The 17,571-nt window shown below is 41.8% G+C and overlaps 1 protein-coding gene across 2 annotated transcripts in view; it reads left to right on the top strand.

The window, feature by feature from the left end:
- The window catches only part of PDGFRA (platelet derived growth factor receptor alpha), a 49,226-nt gene extending 32,040 nt beyond the window's left edge, over positions 1–17,186 (top strand). Inside the window, exons 16-22 of one of the 2 annotated variants that reach the window (XM_066631644.1) lie at positions 2,367–2,476; positions 4,384–4,506; positions 5,835–5,946; positions 6,372–6,471; positions 7,143–7,248; positions 9,796–10,031; positions 13,188–17,186. In XM_066631644.1, coding sequence (XP_066487741.1) covers positions 2,367–2,476; positions 4,384–4,506; positions 5,835–5,946; positions 6,372–6,471; positions 7,143–7,248; positions 9,796–10,031; positions 13,188–13,335 — 935 coding nt within the window. In that variant the 3' untranslated portion in view covers positions 13,336–17,186. Of the gene's footprint in view, positions 1–2,360; positions 2,477–4,383; positions 4,507–5,834; positions 5,947–6,371; positions 6,472–7,142; positions 7,249–9,795; positions 10,032–13,187 lie in introns of both variants that reach the window. The other variant, XM_066631642.1, reaches the window with a different exon arrangement.
- The last annotated feature ends 385 nt before the right edge of the window (positions 17,187–17,571 follow it).

The raw sequence follows: 17,571 nt of genomic DNA, 5'->3' as shown, positions 1-17,571 counted from the left end.
TTATTACAATGTGCAGTGATAGCAGAATTTGCAATGAGTGGAAACTTCCTTTCTATGCAACAAGTAGAGGAACCATCCATAATACTATCGATTCCATGTCTCTGTGAAGATAGCACCAGTAAATAAGTCCCTAAATCATAATGATGGAGTGATTCACAGCAGCTCTTCCCATACCTATCTTTTCCCCTTCTTCATAGCACATGACAGTGGGGCAGCATGTATATAGGGGAGTCAAGGATATGACACTGATCACTGTTATACATAGCAAGAGCCAGTGTCCAGCATGGCACTGATGTTTTTGTAATTGTTACTTCTGTGTATTTAGCAGAATGCTGAGCCATTGATGGTACTGTTTTTGAGATCCAGTGGCCAACAGCCCCCCTTCCCCCAGAACACTCCCAAGTGATTTATAGAGCACTAAATTAAGGGTTACTGAAGGATAGTTTGCCTAACTCATCCCTCTCATTGTTCCTTTACTTAGAAATCTGATCTGTGACTTCCAAAACAGGCTTGGTCACTCCTGGTTCTTACTCCCAGAACCTGACTCTTTTCCAAAGATGGTCCATGATGTTGTTTCCCTGAGTCAGCAGAGTCAGTGAATAACTAGGTTTTAATCTCTTTGCCATTTTCCCGAACAAAGTAAGAACTCTACCATAGAATCATTCGTTCTTTGATGGTATTGGATGCCCCCCAATGAATACTTACCAGGGAACTTGACTGTTCAGCAAAGCTAAAAGGGACAAAAATTGATCTAGTGTATATAAAAAAAGGTTGATGAGACTGTGCCATTTCTAAATCATGGCTTTGGGTTTAAACCACAGCTGGACTAAAGTAAAAACAAGCTTTATAATGTGTAGGTGGCACCACTTTAATCCTGCAATTTCTTGAAAAAATCTCTATAATCAAAAGAGAAACAAAACCTGTATTTACTATTTGGATTAAAAAATTAAAAGGCACTGTCTATCACTGATTGATGGAAAGCTACAAGGGCGTCATTTATCTTGAAGATTTTTTTTTTTTTTTGCAGGGACATGCTATTTTAAAGCTGTCCACTCTGTTATGGAGAGCAGACAGATCTGACTGTTGGTTTATGCAGGAAAACAACAGCAACAGGAACTGTGCAGGAAAAGACAGCATTATTTTATTTGCAGTGCAGTTTGAGTTAAAACTCCCTCTCAGATAAAGTAGTTTTGCAATCAAGCAGGCAACTGGATCTGCACACCTTCTCAATATTCCTAGCCAAAAAAGTCATCTATTGATAAGTCTGAAAATCAAGGCCAGGGGTGTCAAACATGAAACCCGTGGGCTGGCTCTTTATCCAGCCCTCAAACACTCCCAGCACCATCATCAACTGCTAAGCTGTACTGTGGTGTCACTGCTGAAAGTGCAGCAAGCATGGTAATTGGGCTGTCCCATATCTTGAAAATATATTTGTGTATTTTCACTTCTGTCATTTGGAGCTAATGAGTTCCTAAGGAAAAAAGTGTTTATTTCTGGTCATGACCTGCTTAATAATGTCAGTTCCTGCTTAATGACATCATTTCCAGCACTCAGCAAGTACCAAGAATGCTATTCGGCCTGCTGTATGAAATGCATTTGACATCCCTGGTCAAGGCAGTACATCTGATCCCAGCACACTTCAAAACAGTTATTGACTGGGAATGATGGTTGGCAGTGGCGTAGCTAATGATCGTGTAGCCTGGTGCCAAGTTGAAAATGTTGCCCCGGAAGTGATGTCACAACTGGAAGTGACATCACGCCTGGGCTTTTTAAAAAGTGAAAATTGGGAGGAACCCACTTCCTCCCCCCAGCAGCTCACCACCCACTTGCCTCCCCCGCAGTCAGTGACATAGCTAAGGCATATATCTGCTACTTGAGGTCAAAGATTTTGCAGCCCCCCCCCGCATGACAAAAATCAAATTTAATTAATTAAATAAATAAAAAGTTATTGGTTCCATGCTGTATCATAACATCTCATTGGCACTCAGAACAATCGGTCTCATAGGTCAGTTAAGTTAAGCAAATTCACTTTTTGTTCCACAAGGCAGTTGTGTTTTCATTTTCTGGTTATTTAGCCATAACTTTTGATAGAATAAAGATATTCCAGTGCAGTTTGTTGCACTGCATTCAGTATTAAATTACCTTTCCAATGATGTAAAACGTGATGGTATTGTTCATACATACCAAGATTTTCACACTTTTGGTCACTAGTCTCAAGCTCAGCTTGTTGCCCCCCAAAAGCTTGATGCCCGGTGCAACTGCTACCCCCTTCACCTCCTTAGCTACGCCACTGATGGTTGGTTTGGTGTCTTCAAGGTACTTTCATATCTCAGATGTTTTCATTTTCCTCCTCTCAACAGAAACAGATGTTAAGAACCTCCTTTCTGATGATAATACTGAAGGCCTCAGTTTGTTGGACCTCCTGAGCTTTACTTACCAAGTTGCACGGGGAATGGAGTTCTTAGCTTCTAAAAGTGTGAGTGTCCAAGAGGAAAAAAAAATAGAGGGATTGTCTAGCTTAATTGTCTTTCTAATTGTTTGTTTGAATTTAAAAAGGTAGTCAACAAGGATCATGTAGCTAATTTGAGATGCAAACCAAAAGGAAATTTATTTATTCAGTTTGCATCTAGTAGAAATAGTAACATATAAAGTTATTTCTTAAGTTTTTATTAAATTTATGTTATTAAAATCTTAATAACAAAAAGTAAATGACAGTGTCCCAATAGGGTTCTAGCCTGAAAACATTGTCTGTTCAGCAATACCTTCAGGTTTCATCTGGTTAGGGATCAGAGCATGGACAAAAGTCAAAAATGGATGAATGTGAAAGTATAGCCTTATTTAGCTTGCAAATTTATTTTGGCCAGTGAAAAACCTAAAGTACTAAGGGCCCAATCCTATCCAATTTTCCAGTGCCGGTGCAGCCATGCCAATGCCTCCTGTGGTGGGGAGGCAGTCACAGAGGTTTCTTCAAGGCTTCTTTTGTCTTACCTCAAGGCTGCATAGAAGTTGCACTGGTGTTGGAAAGTTGGATAGGATTGGGCCCTATACTGCAATGCTGACCACACTTTCCTGAGAGTAAGCCCTATTGAACAAAATAGGACTTACTTCTGAGTAGACCTGGTTAGGATTGTGCCCTATCTATATAATACATGCGAATGCATGTTAAACCTAAATAAACAGAAATAAAAGAAACATAAGAACATCGACAAACAATGTGGAAGGTTGGATGAAATCAGACAAAAGAGGGAACATGCACATTGGGGGAAGAATACCAAAACATGCACAAATACCAAATGCAATGCCAGATGCAAGGGAGGGCACCAGGATGTCTCTTGTTATCTGGTGTGCTCCCTGGGGCATTTGGTGGGCCGCTGTGAGATACAGGAAGCTGGACTAGATAGGCCTATGGCCTGATCCAGTGGGGCTGTTCTTATGTTAGGGAAGCACGTGGATGAAATTTGAGATGTGGTTATAATTGAAAACTGCTGGAAGAGCAAAGTGATGAAAGTCAAGGTATTGCTGCACCTTTAAATGGAAGGAGATGGCATGCCAGGAGTTGCAACTGCAACATGGCCTCTAGTTTTTCTGTACTCTTGCCTGTCTTTGTGACCAACAGGAGTCCTGCTTTACTCCCACAGCAGGAGAAAAAGAAGGCAGAGAAGAGAACTAATGGAGGCTTGGGTCTAGAGGTACAGCAGTTTGGCATAGCATGCCTTGATGTGGCAGTATCATTTCTGGATAAGAATTGAAACAATCCCAGATCAGTGTGGTCAGGAGAATGAAGACTGAGGAGTGCAAAAATACATGCCAGAGTGCATCCAGTCCAGTGCAAATTTCCTTTCCAAATGTATGCTAGTTCAGAGAGGCCTACATTCCTCACACCTGTGACAAATGAGAGTTATATTCCTTGTTTTCTTAAGTAAGCAAACATCTTTTACCTCTCTCAAATACAAGTGAACATCAGAAGTAAATACCTGCTCCTTCAGGTTTGAACATCCTGATGTATTCTTGGCTTCCCTTTTCCTCTGATGTCTCTTCCACTGCCAACATTTAGATTGTGAGCGTATGAGGACAAGGACCAGTCTTTTCCACTTTTTCATGTCGATTAAGTACCATGCCCATTGATGGCATTATTATTATTATTATTATTATTATTATTATTATTATTATTATTATTATTAGATTTTTGTACAGCCAGGTAGGTGTTATTGACTGGTTTTATCCAGGCATTGAGTCCTTCCCAAGGACCTGGGATGCCTAGTTTTTGTCCTTTTTTGATATTATAAATACCATTGCAAAATGTAAGCTGTTCCCAGTAACACTGCTTTTTGCAGTTGATTGATGGATGATGATGATGAATAATGCAATTTATGTACTCCACAGTGTGTGCACCGTGATTTGGCAGCACGTAATGTTCTCCTGGCTCAAGGAAAAATTGTGAAGATCTGTGACTTCGGTCTGGCTAGAGACATCATGCATGATTCCAACTATGTTTCCAAAGGCAGTGTATGTATTTTTACATCTGCTTACATTTGACAGAATAGGAGGGGAAAAAAAAACACCTGTAGATGCAAGCATTGTTCAATGTTCTTGCATTGTGTATAAGGTATGTTTTGGCTGCTTCTTTTTTGGTTGTTAAAATGGTATGAAAATAGTATGAAGAGGTATTGCAAATTCATGATGGTGGGGAGAGGTAAGAGGGTTTTAAAGTTTTGCCCCACCAGGCACAAGCTCCTGTTGTGTGCTGTTTCCAGAAAGGAAAAAAGCTCCCAGACCTAATGGAGTCTTTTATTCCTTCTGGTAATGGCTCTGTGTGTGTGTGTGTGTGTGTGAGAGAGAGAGAGAGAGAGAGAGAGACCGACCCTGACTAGAACCACCATGAGGGCAAAATTTAAAAACCCCTCTGCTTCTCCACCATGGTTTTGCTGTGCCCCATGCCATATGGGGGGGTGGGGGGAAGAAGCAGCCAAAACATGTTACATATAACAGTTTGACTCTTAGACAGTTACTAGATGAAACTGACATTTCGATGAAAAATATATTTTCTTTTTATTAGCTCATCATTTCTCAAGATTCTGTTTAATCTCTCCATCCTTTTTATGCCAAAAATACTCAACATGAAAAACACTCATGCCTTCTTCCCTTCACATATTACAAGGAACTTGTATTTTGCTACTCATACTCTGAGAAATCATAGTCATGTGTGATGTGGCCACTGAACAGCAATTAGAATGGGTAACACTGCACATAATTCTAAACACACACTCCTGGGGTGAGCCCCAACTGAATACAGTGAGGCTTACTTCCAAGTAAATATGCATACAACTGCTCTATAACTGAATTTAGTGTGGTATAGCAAGAAATATACATTGATGATATACCTTAATTAAATTACTGGTCCAGTTCATACAATCTTTTTCTCAAAGTAACAGGGCTGTTTTTCAATACTTGCAAAATCATTTATCAAATCAGTTATTCCTAAATCAGCTTTCATGCAAAATCAACAGTAATGTCTGAATCTCACGCAGCAGAAGTCAATGACTATGTTTCTATTGGCTTCCACTTGAGCAAACATAAAATGGGAAAAATGGTTTCAACTATTTAGTTGATATTGCTGACCTCTGTAAAATGTCAGTTGTCTTTCCGTAGCTAGGGATAGTGTGATACATACGTTGATGTTTAACGACCATGACAGGTATTAACAAGGATTGTTTCCCACCCCATCTTTGAGATGGTGTACAAATCAAATTTAAAAATATACTGGTGAACACATGCAACAAAAAACTTTCATTGCTTTTGTGACTCATTCTTGTGGTCTTCTTGCATTCCTACAGACCTTCCTTCCAGTGAAATGGATGGCACCCGAAAGCATTTTCGACAACCTATATACAACCTTAAGTGATGTCTGGTCATATGGAATTCTGCTGTGGGAAATATTTTCTCTAGGTAGGTACCCTCATTATTTTGGTATACAGAAGAACAGTACAATCCTAACTGTAATTTGAGCCAGCACAGCTGTCCCCATGCCAGCTCATACTGTCACAAACTTTTTCAGGTTTCTATTAAAAAAATTAGTTGTTATGGGTGTGGTGATGGAATCTGGCCTGGATGCCTTTAAAGGGGGATTATACAAATTTCTGGAGGAAAAGTCCACCACAGGTTACAAGCCATGATGGGTATGTGCAATCTCCTGACTTCAGAAGTAGAAAGGAAGGCACTAGGATACAGGGTTTTTGTTGTCTAGTGTGCTGCCTGAGGCATCTGGTGGGCCACTGTGGGGAAACAGGAATGAACTTTTGGAGAGATCCATTAGAACTCTTCTTATGTTCTTATCTGAATGTTGTATGAATCTTATTATTCTTGACTTTCAGGTGGCACTCCATACCCTGGCATGATGGTGGATTCTACATTCTATAATAAAATTAAGAGTGGCTATCGAATGGCAAAACCTGACCACGCTACCAGCGAGGTGTATGTATTCTCTTCATCTCACTCTCCAACTCCATCTGTGCTTCTCATTGACACAAGGAAGATAGAGACATCATACATTTATTATAATATGGGTCTGATTTGGAAGCGTCTCCAATGAATTCTGTTCAGATGTATCTATTCCACTTCTGAGCTGAACACTGGAAAAGGCAAAATGGCTCTGCAGTTTGCAGCAGAAGCCAGCTTCTGACTGATGATGATGCTGATTGGCTTGTCCCCCCATGATATCATCAAACTGTGCTTCCCAGAGTCCTGGAGAAATTTAGCACTTAAAATAAAAACAATTTTTTTAAAAAAACAACCCTTCTATAAACCTCCCTTCTAAATTAATGTGACACATGAACAGATAAATGCATAATTGATCAGGAAGCAATTTTTAGAAAGAGTGAATCATCCTTTAAAAAGGAAAAAAAAAAGGGCAGACAGTCTACCTGAAGTATGGCAAGGGTAGACAGCTTAACTTGGTGTGCATACCTTCATCATGCACACCTGTCATTTCAGTTGTGAAGCTGGTCTTACCCCAAGAACTGAGGGATATGCTGTTTGTGCTCTGTTTCAATTATGTCTATTTTCACCTTGAACTTTGTTGTCTATTTGCTTTTCAAATGCCCAAGTCTCAGATGATTACAATATTTCTTCCCGTCCATTCACAGGTATGACATTATGGTGAAATGCTGGAACAGTGAACCTGAGAAAAGACCTTCCTTTTATCACTTGAGTGAAATAGTGGAAAACCTGTTGCCCGGAGAATACAAAAAGGTTTGTTCCTGTGGAAAGAAGCCTTATAATGGCCTTGTATTGCCAGCCTTGTTGTGGCTTGCTTCTTTTTGAAACCTAGGCCCAAATCCTAACCAACTTTCCAGCATTGACATAATAGTGCCAGTGTGGTGTGCACTGCATCCTGCAGTGCGGAGGCGGTCAAGGAGGTCTCCTCAAGAAAAGAGCATGTTTGTTACCTTACCTTGGGGCTGCAGTGCTGGAAAGTTGGTTAGGATTATGCCCCTAGGGAATTAATGGCAGAGGTTTGAGTTGGAGATTTCTTGATCAGCAGCTCAGTATCTTACAACCCAGTCCTATGGAGGATTCAGCTGCTGGGCAGAGCATATTACAACAGTGTAAGATACTTTTGCAGTAGTAAAATGGCTGTCAATGGTGCGAGCAGCACTCCATCAGGGGCTATTCTGCAAGTTTGGCCACAAGAGGCAGCAGCACCGTAGCTCCACCACTGGACCCAGCTTTGCCCACCAGAACCTGTGAAGTCAGCAGTGGGGGTGGGAGATGGGTGGGGAGGACTAGAGGCAAAACTGGGTGGAGAAGGGGAAAGAACCTGGTGTAAGGAGGAGGCAGGGGGAGTGGATCAGGTGTCAGTGGTGCACATCAGATTCTATCTCCTCCTTTTGAAGCTCACACTCCTTTACTCTCCTCAGACATAAACCACCAAGAATAGTGGCATATGTTTAAGGAGACACATAAGTGGCTCCAGGGCTCACATGAGATAAGTATAAATGTTCATGCTTACCTCCCATTTGCTCTTGTGTTGCCCGTTCCCACACTGCTGGATGCAGTGTGTGCCTTTTGGGCATGGCTATATCAATGCAGCTGGTGGGATTAGGACCATAATCATTATATTATAATATTAGCTTTGTCTGTGGTCCTCACTATATCAGTGGCGGACATCCTCTGCCCTGTGCCCTGGGGCAAAGATCCATGATGATACCCACCCCCCACAGGATGCCACCACCCCTCTGTGCACAAATCCACCCCCCCCCCACTTCCGGCAAACCAGAAGCACAGTTTCTGACTGCGTTGGGAGCCTCAGAGAGGCTTCCGTACAGTCCTAGAGGCTCCACACCTGGGTCATTTGCCAGTGGCATAGCTAGCGAGGGGTGGGGGCGGTCCACCCCAGGTACCACCCTTAGGGGGGTGACACCACAAATGACCCTACATCGCTAACATCGCAAAGGTTAGGTATAACCCCATCATGCCATATACCGTTGGATGCGGAGTTTTCAGAGGAATGCAATGCAAAAAACCAGAGTGAAATATCTCCTTTCCATCAAACGTTATGCCCAAAAATCTGGAAACCAAAAAATGCATGGAGCCCTATGGAAAGTGAAACTGAGCCATATCGCGTGTTTACTCGTGGGTAGGCGGACTTGCCTTAGTCTGTTGGAAAGGGCAGGTGGAGAGGAATCCAATGACACCAGAATGGTTCCGGTCCAATGAAAGCAGCCCCCCCAAAACACCCAAGGAGGAAGTCCCTCCCTCCAAGCTGAGGAATGCATTGAGCCCTATGGAAAGTGAAAGGAAGCCACACGATCACATTTGCTCCCAAGTAGGCAAACGTGCCTTGGTTCTTGGTCAAGTTAGGCACAAGGGAGTGCAAGGCTAGCTGCATGGTCTTGATCTGATGAAAGTGGAGCTCAACAAATGCTCCAGAAGGCAGCCTTCCCCCCCCCCCCAAAAAAAAATAAAAATAAAACGAGACTTCAGCTGTAAGGTGAATTTTTATTTGTTTTTAGACTTGCAAAGCTGGGTGAGTCCTGATAGTGATATGCTTCCTCTCCCCCCCCCCCCTCCAAGCCTGGATCTCCCCACAATCTTCCTAGTGACCAAAATTCTGGAAATTGTGGCATCATGTTATATACCATTTTATGCAGAATTTCATCCATTGCTTGTGGGGAATTATTCACTGCATTTATTTTCTGGCCATTATTATTATTCATTTCATGTCATGACTATTATTCTCTGTCTCACCTACCTCACAGGGTTGCTGTGAGGACAAAATAAGGGGAGGAACCATGTACACCACCCTGAGCTGCTTAGAGGAGGGTGGTATAAAAATGTGAATTAATTAACAATAAATATATAATATAATAATTAATTATGTCGAATGGGGTGACAAAATTTTATGGGCCTCAGGTGTCAAATGTCCAAGCTACACCTCTGGCATTTGCTGCTTTGATTTAATGGCAGGTCTGCCACTGTACTACATACTGGCTCTAGAATAGGAGCCTCTTTATTTATAACTAGAGTCACTGAGTCTGTGGGACCTGGAAGCTAGGACATGGTCACGTGTAGTCTGAAACATGAAATAGGGTCAATGATCAGGTATCCCTAAAAGCTGTTCTCCTTCATTTCCACCTGAAATGAGGAAAGGTTCTTTTTTGATTATCTTGAACTCCTGAAGTTTTCTTCAAAAGGAGAAGAGTGCCCGCAGCACCAAGCATTAAGTTGTAGAGAAGAGGGTAGGGTCATGAACAATTACTCTAACAGCTGTTGCAAAAAATAAATTTTTTTTTTCAGAGTTATGAGAGAATTCACTTGGACTTCTTGAAGAGTGATCATCCTGCTGTCACACGCATGAGAGCAGACTGCGACAACACCTACATTGGTGTCACTTATAAGAATGAAGATAAGCTGAAGGACAGGGAGAGCGGATTCGATGAACAAAGACTCAGTGCAGACAGTGGCTACATAATTCCCCTGCCAGATATCGATCCTGTGTCAGAAGACGAACTCGGGAAACGGAATAGGCATAGGTAAAGACGGATGATAAAGCTTACTGTACCTAGACCAGGGGCCTCCAAACTCTGGTCTGCAAGCAGGACCCCGGTGTTACAAAAAAGTTTTTTAGGTGCGGTGCGGCGGTAGTGAAGCCTTACCATTCTGCGCTGCAGCCTGCTATCTTCATAGCCAATTGCTGTAGAAACTCATGCCTGCTTACTGGCGTTGTTTGGGGGGTGCGGGCCGCACCAAGTGACGCGCCGGAGGGTGACACGCCCTGGGGGTAGGATGCGCTAACTTCGCAGGGTTAGGAACTAGCGCATCATGCCATACACAATTGGATGCAGAATGGCCAGCGGAGTGCAGTGCAAAAAACAGAATTGCAATAGCTCCTTTTGTTCAAAAGTTATGGTCAAAAAACCGGAAGGAAAAAATGCATGGAGCCTTATGGAAAGTGAAAATGAGCTGTATCGCACATTTACTCGTGGGTAGGCATACTTGCCATAGTTCGTTGGAAAGGGCAGGCTGAGAGGAATCCAACGACACTACAATGGTCCTGATTCAATGAACGCAGCCCCCAGAAAACACCGGAGAAGCTCCCCCCTCCCAGCTGCGAGTCTGAGCTCGAAACGAAGCCACGTGGCCGCATTTACTCGCGCGTAGGTGGACTTGCCTTAGTTGAGGCAGGCTGAGAAGCTCCAACTTGGAGCCTCCAAGGACGTCAGAATGGTCCTCATCCAATGAATGCAGTCCCCAAAAACACCCGAGAAGGAGGTTCCTCCCTCCCATCTGCCTCCCTCCCAGTCTATGGAGCCCTATAGCCTCATAGTTGCGTTTACTCGTGAGCAGGCAGACGTGCCTTGGCTGGTGGTCAGGCCAGGCAAAGGGGAATGTGAGGACACCAGAAGGGTCCTGATCCAATGGAGCTGGAGCGCAACAGAAGGCAGTCCCGTTTCCCCCCCTTGCCCCCCCACTAAAAAGGACAAAAAAGAGGCTTGAGCTGGTAAGGGGAAGTTTTCTATTTTACACTTGCAAAGCCAGGAGGGTCTTTATCTTGATATGCCTGAAATAGAAGAACTCTAAGCTGAGCACTGGTGAGGGCTGGAAATCTCACTGATTCTTTTTGGGGGTTTGTTATTGCAGGCAGGCTACAGAGTAAGCCCCATTGACCACTATGGGACTTTCTTCAGAGTAGACATGCATAGGATTGGGCTAACAGGCTGCAATCCTACCCACACTTTCCTGAGAGTAAGCCCCATTGACCACAATAGGACTTATTTCAGAGTAGATTCACTTGGTGGAACAGGACTGGCTCCCTCTTATTTAATTATTTTGTTTTAATTATTTATAATTTATTTTAATTTGCTTGATGATGTCACTTCTGGCCATGACATCACTTCCAATGGGTCCTGGACAGATTGTCATTCTAAAAAGTGGGTCCCAGTGCTTAAAGTTTGAGAACTGCTGCAATAATGTGCTAGTAAGTTGACACGGGTGTGTGTGTGTGTGTGTGTGTGTGTGTGTGTGTGTGTGTGTGACTCTACACGTTTTCAAAATCACTAAAATCAGAGTTTGGAGGAATAAGACCATCATGTTATATATCAATCAATGCGTAATTTCACGCAGAATGCAATGAAACAAGCCACATTAAAATATCCATGTTACAACAAAAGGTACAGCCAAAAAACTGGTGGGGGTGGGGTGATGGTACATCACCATGCTCACCTGGGGCGTTGCCCCGCCCACTACATGGGGTGATGCACAGGCCTCCTGCATCAGGTGACACAAATCCTAGTGACGCCACTGTGCCCGCTAGCTGCTTCTACTGGGAAATTGAGGCTCAGAGCCTTCTGGGGCAATCAGCAGTGGAAGAGGCTGCCGCACATGAGTTTCCGCAGCAATTGGCTACAACGACACCAGACTGCAGCACAAAACGGTAAGGCTACGTCACTGCGGTGCCATGCCCAAGGGGCTTTTTATGTAACACTGTGGGTTAGAGTTTGGAGACTCCTGATCTAGATAGAATGCTGTTACCCAAGGATGCTACCATACCCAAACACAGTATTTGTGAAAACTGTTTTAACTTATCCTGATTAGTGACTTTAGTACCTGACTATAGATTCAGCTGTTTACCACAGTCATTGTCACAAGGTGCTTAAAACCCGCTGGTGGTAGCTTGGACTACTGTATTATTCTAACCAATGGTGAAGACAATACAGGACTTTACTGCTCCTGTGCTTCCCCAAACTTCTGATCAACTGCAGAAGTCTGCAGGAATTCTTCTTAATCCACAGCAGTGCAAAGGCCTGGTGAGGTCCAGTAGGCCCGGTTGGTACTCTGCATGTGTTGAATGTGCGATCTAGAATGCTCCCCAGAATCCTTTGCAGCATGCAAAGATTCTGTGGCAAATACAGGTCCAACCTTGTTATACACTGATTTTTTTATACACAGATTTGACTCAACATGAATGGCCACTGCAAATGAAAAGGAATGTGCTGATCCCTGGAGAAGGGGGGAAATGCACTCCTTTAAAATGCTTTTCTTACTATTGTAGAGATTTTTATATCAACATGATGAGAAGGGCCCTTTAAATTAAAGGAAAACAGTTTACAATAGTTAGAGAGAGGGCAGCCATCACTCATTCTCTCTCCAAGTGAACCCCTCCCTTCCCCCTGAAAGAAAGAAAGAAAGAAAGAAAGAAAGAAAATCCTTTCTAAGTGCCTGGAGAGAGACTGATTGTTGAATTGTCCTATTAATGACTCCATCTTAACATCACAAAGGTCAGCAAGGCTGTTTTTAAATCACCTGAGCAAAGGGACTTTGTTTTTTAAATTGATTTGCTATAGTGCAATTTTTGCCATTCAGGTGAGTTCTGGGAACTTGGGAATAATGAGGCGCAACCTGTACATGGGGGGGGGGGGAGGGTTCTCAGCAGGCAAGCTGATGTGGAAAGAGTTTCTCAAATGCAGAAACTCTTGCTTAAAACCACAGTGCTAAAGCATTACATGGAAGAAAGTATATGTAAGCTCTGAAGATCAGGGGATTCATTTCTAAAATGGGGAGGGGGAAGGAGCGAGCGAGCGAGTCAGAACAGCTTGATGAATCCTTAAACAGGACTTCTGTTGCCCTTAGGCTTTTGTGTACTGTCCATTTTGCACTCCCTAATTTTCCTCTATGGTCATCTTACACAGTTCCCAGACATCTGAAGAAAGTGCCATTGAAACTGGTTCCAGCAGTTCTACGTTTGTCAAGCGAGAGGATGATACTATCGATGACATCGACATTATTGATGATATTGGAATGGATTCCTCAGAACTGGTTGAGGACAGCTTCCTGTAACTCTGAAGGGATATTGTGGACATTTTTTGAGCTGTGTGAAATGAAGAAGGGAAGCTCGACATGTGACTCGTGGACTTCTCTGGCTCCCGACAGAAAACCACTTTAAGGGATTGCAGAGCAAGTAAAGACTTGCAATAAGAGGTGTCCCACAAGGGGCACAGAGTTCTCATCCTGGTTCCTGAAACAAGAAGACAGTTGGAAACCAGCTCTTAAACATTGCTCCTTGCAATACTTCAGTAATATCTCAGTATCGTTTGCAGTTTTAATAGGTAGGCGGTTAAAGGAAAAGGCCATGGACAGTTCAGTCTGTGTTTCAAGGGCATTCACAACTCAGATGGTTAACATTTCCACTACGGTGAAACAGCACCAGTGTAACTATGTAGATACCTGTCCTTACCAGAATATTTTGTGATGTGTGTGGAATATGCGTCATTGTTGTTTTTTTAGAAGACCACTCAAGACTTCTACTTATTTTCTTCCTTCAATCTCACTATAAGCTGCTGTTGAACTATCACATGAGGTGATATACATCTCAAAAAGAAACCACTTTTGAAACTGGGTACTGGGTAACATTTTTGCCTTTCTTCGTAACACAAATATAAAAGGGAATGATAGTAATTTTCAAATCTTGTACAATAGCTTAGTAAAACTAGCAACTCTTGAGTAACCATAGGGAATAGCTGTTTGCCTGCTACTACTTTTCTCAGTATCATGAAGTATAGTTTATAACTATGTACGTACTACCTTGTCCATTAAAAACACAGTGCTTAAAATTGTTACTAATGAACTAAAGCATTTTAGGATTTAAACATTTACAAGAAACACTGTTCTATTTGGCCGTTAATGGCTTTGGTAAATTAAAACGTTTAGTAAGTAGGAAAAGCTAATGTATTCTAAGGAATCCAAATGTGATTGTCCATCCTTAGTGGAGCGGCTTCCCTAATACAATGGATTTCTATGCTTGCGAATGATTCTGTGGAACTCTTAAAAATCTCAAGTTATTTTTAAACCTTCATTTGCAACCACGTTTCTCAAGTTATTGTACAGTAGATGTGTGGCTAATCAATCAATAGTAAGACTGCTGGGATCATTCAAGAAGTGCAGTATGCATATGAAATGTTGTTTTGGGTTTACGTGTGACAAATTGATTTGATGCACCAAAAGCTCTTTCTGCAAAAGCTTCTTTCTGAGCCCAGGATTTCCAATTAAGTATGTAGCCACTTTGCAAGAAATGTTCTAGTTTTTGTGTTGAATTTTAACAGAATAGTAACTGGATCTTGTTGTCCTTGTTAAGTTTACCTATGGAAGTCAACAAGCAGGAGTGTTTTACATCCACTGCAATGGGCATTGAACTGGGAGAAAAAACAATGGTGTCTAGAAGCCTATACACCCATTACATTGTATGTTTTTAAAACAGAGGCTCAACTGCATTGCCCTGTGGTTTCAGTGGCAAAGTGACTGTGAAATGTGACTCAGCAGTATTTATTGCGGCTGAGCAGCAATAGGCATTCTCAAACAAGATTTTCTATCTTTTCTTAATCTGAATTTCTAATGTATCTGGTGAGACTGCATCTATATGGAAACTGTTCTATGCTTTGGCCTGATATTTTGTCACAGAGTAGGTGGAAATCATAAGCTGGAATCAGGCCATGAAATGTGGAGTCTGGAAAAGTACGATCCCCAAAAGAGATTCCATAATTTTTTATTATAAGCTCAGCACTTAATTCCAATAAGGAAAAATGCCATGCATTAAACCTGCTTGAGAGCCATACTCTTAGCCATATAAGCCCTGATCTTTCATCCTAAATAAGTGCAGAGCTATAGTTGCTCACTGGTGTGGGAAATGAACTCTGCATGTGTTCCGAGGCAGTGTTACACATTTGCAAACTCAGACCCGGTACTGAAATCAGGTGCTAGCGTATAAATGTGGCCCAACATGGAATCTTGCTGGGTTTTATGTTAAATCTGTGGTTCCCTAGGCATCATTTAGACTGCAGTCCAATACATATTTCCTGAAAGTAAGCTCCATTGAACATAATGGGACTTACTTCTGAGTAATGCCTATGATTGTGCTGTTAATATAATATATGGTAGCAATTGCATACGGGCCAGGAGTGGGTGACCACTCTGAGCAAGGCAACGTTTTCTGTGACAAATTCATAGGCTTAACTATGATTGCAGCTATGGCTCTGTCGATTACTGATGTGGTAATAGGAACACAACTGAATGTAGCATCTGCTAAAGACAGTGCTGTGTTGGTGCTAAGCTCTGTAGTAGCTGAATTGATGCTACTGAACTTGCCATATTTGTTAATGAGCACCTGATAGGAATAAACAATGCAATGCAAACTGTTGGCACTTTGGGTTGGGCCAGTAATGACACACTGCTGTACCACCAATATTTGATACTGAATAATTAGCTACAACTTAACATGAAACACCATACTTCAGTGATGAGTGTGGATGAGCTTTCCTTGGTCCCCATAAACATAGCATAGGATCTTGCTACAGTTAAGTATCAGAACTCTCCCGGTTCTGTTTCAAATCAACGAGACTTCACTATGTACTTACTTACAGCTTGTTTATGCCCATAGGGTTACCTGTGGTTTTTTAAAAAAAGAAAAAGCATCGTGGTTCTGAATGGCAAAGCAGAATGGCAAAGCAAAATGAGTAAATCCAGGCCATGTAGATAACCAGCATGGACGTCTTCTGTCTGTTCTGCTAGATCAAGTCCCTTTCATTACAAATGAAACCAGTGCAATGGTTTGAGACCACAAATGCCTTTACTGATTTGCACATGTGCATTTGGTGGGTGGTTCTTTATGCATTGCTACACATGGATCAGTCTTTCCATGTTTGGAAACCTTCATTTTAACTTGCCACTAAAGTATAAGCTACAATCTTCTTGTCTTGTTTCCTCTTGTTGGTGGTTGTCTTTATCCTGTATCTTGCAAAGCAGAACATGTGTAGCTAGTGCTTTGTGCACATAGATCAGATGTGCATCCACCTGTTGTTGGTGGGGATATACAGGCCCACCTGCAGTTCAATGCACATAAGGTGTACATTCCCACCCACTCTCTTGTGTAAGTCATGCACGCAATCTTTTGGTGGTGCAACTATAGCTGGATTGGAGCCAAGCTCCAAGTGTGGACCAAAACAATTTGTAGATTTACAATCCTATAAAAATGTATATCTCCTGAGGCTGCAATGGACTGCACATTAAAAAGCTTTACAAAGTCAACACACTAATGCAGGAGACACCTGTTGAACTAAGTCTTCCACAAGTAGCCAGGAAAAACTATCTGTGTTTTAGTACCATCGTGAGTGTTTGATAATGTTCTTTGTACTTTCTTTGTTGTGGCTTAGTTTTAAGAAGCCTGCAGGACAGAAATGCCAAACTTCTCTCTGTTCTGTGTTGTAAAATGACAATCGAATCTTAACCTGTGAAACACGACTTTCCCATTTCAAATGGCTGACCCGATTCCTTAAAATGTGGTCTGCAAATGTACAAAACAGTCCTATATTATAATGAGGGACAGAAGATAAGGTGATGTTATACATCAATATGTATATATGTATTTTTATATCAACTTTGAGAATACTGCCAAAACATTTATGATCAGCTGTATCACTGCCTTTGTTTATAATTTTTTTTTACTGTGATATACTCCACAGGCACGCTAACTGTTGCACTTTTAAATGTCCAAGATTTATATTTTAGAATGATAAAGAAAAGAGCATAGATGTCCTCAAGATGGTAGTTTTGTGAAATGTGTGAAAAGAACAAGCTGGAATAAGTGACCATAGGTACAAAATGTAATGCAAATGCCCCTGTTCTTATTTTTGTCTTTTAAAAACATGTAAATTAAGATCTTTATATTTCAATAAATGATATATAATTTAAAGATACCCAAGAGGTTATTACTCTTACTCAACATGATCATTTTATTTCATTTAATGTACGGTTTGGTTTGGTTTGGTTTGGTTCAGTTCAGTGTGTGTGTGTGTGTGTTTAAATCTGTGGCTGTCATCAAAAGAGTACATGCTGAAGGTGGATAGTCCATAAGCACACGATCCACAATGTCCTGGGTATATTAACTCAGAAGTTCCATTGAATTGAATAAGAAATTCCCTAGTATGTGTGTATAGGATTACTGCCTTAAGAGCTTTGGTTATATTAGAAAGCAGAAGCAGTACAACTATTTCAGAATTATGCACAGGGAATGACTCTACAGTG

This window comes from Tiliqua scincoides, chromosome 6 (genome assembly GCF_035046505.1).
Source record: "Tiliqua scincoides isolate rTilSci1 chromosome 6, rTilSci1.hap2, whole genome shotgun sequence".
NCBI classification, from domain to species: domain Eukaryota; kingdom Metazoa; phylum Chordata; class Lepidosauria; order Squamata; family Scincidae; genus Tiliqua; species Tiliqua scincoides.
This window is presented reverse-complemented; position numbering and strand designations above follow the sequence as displayed.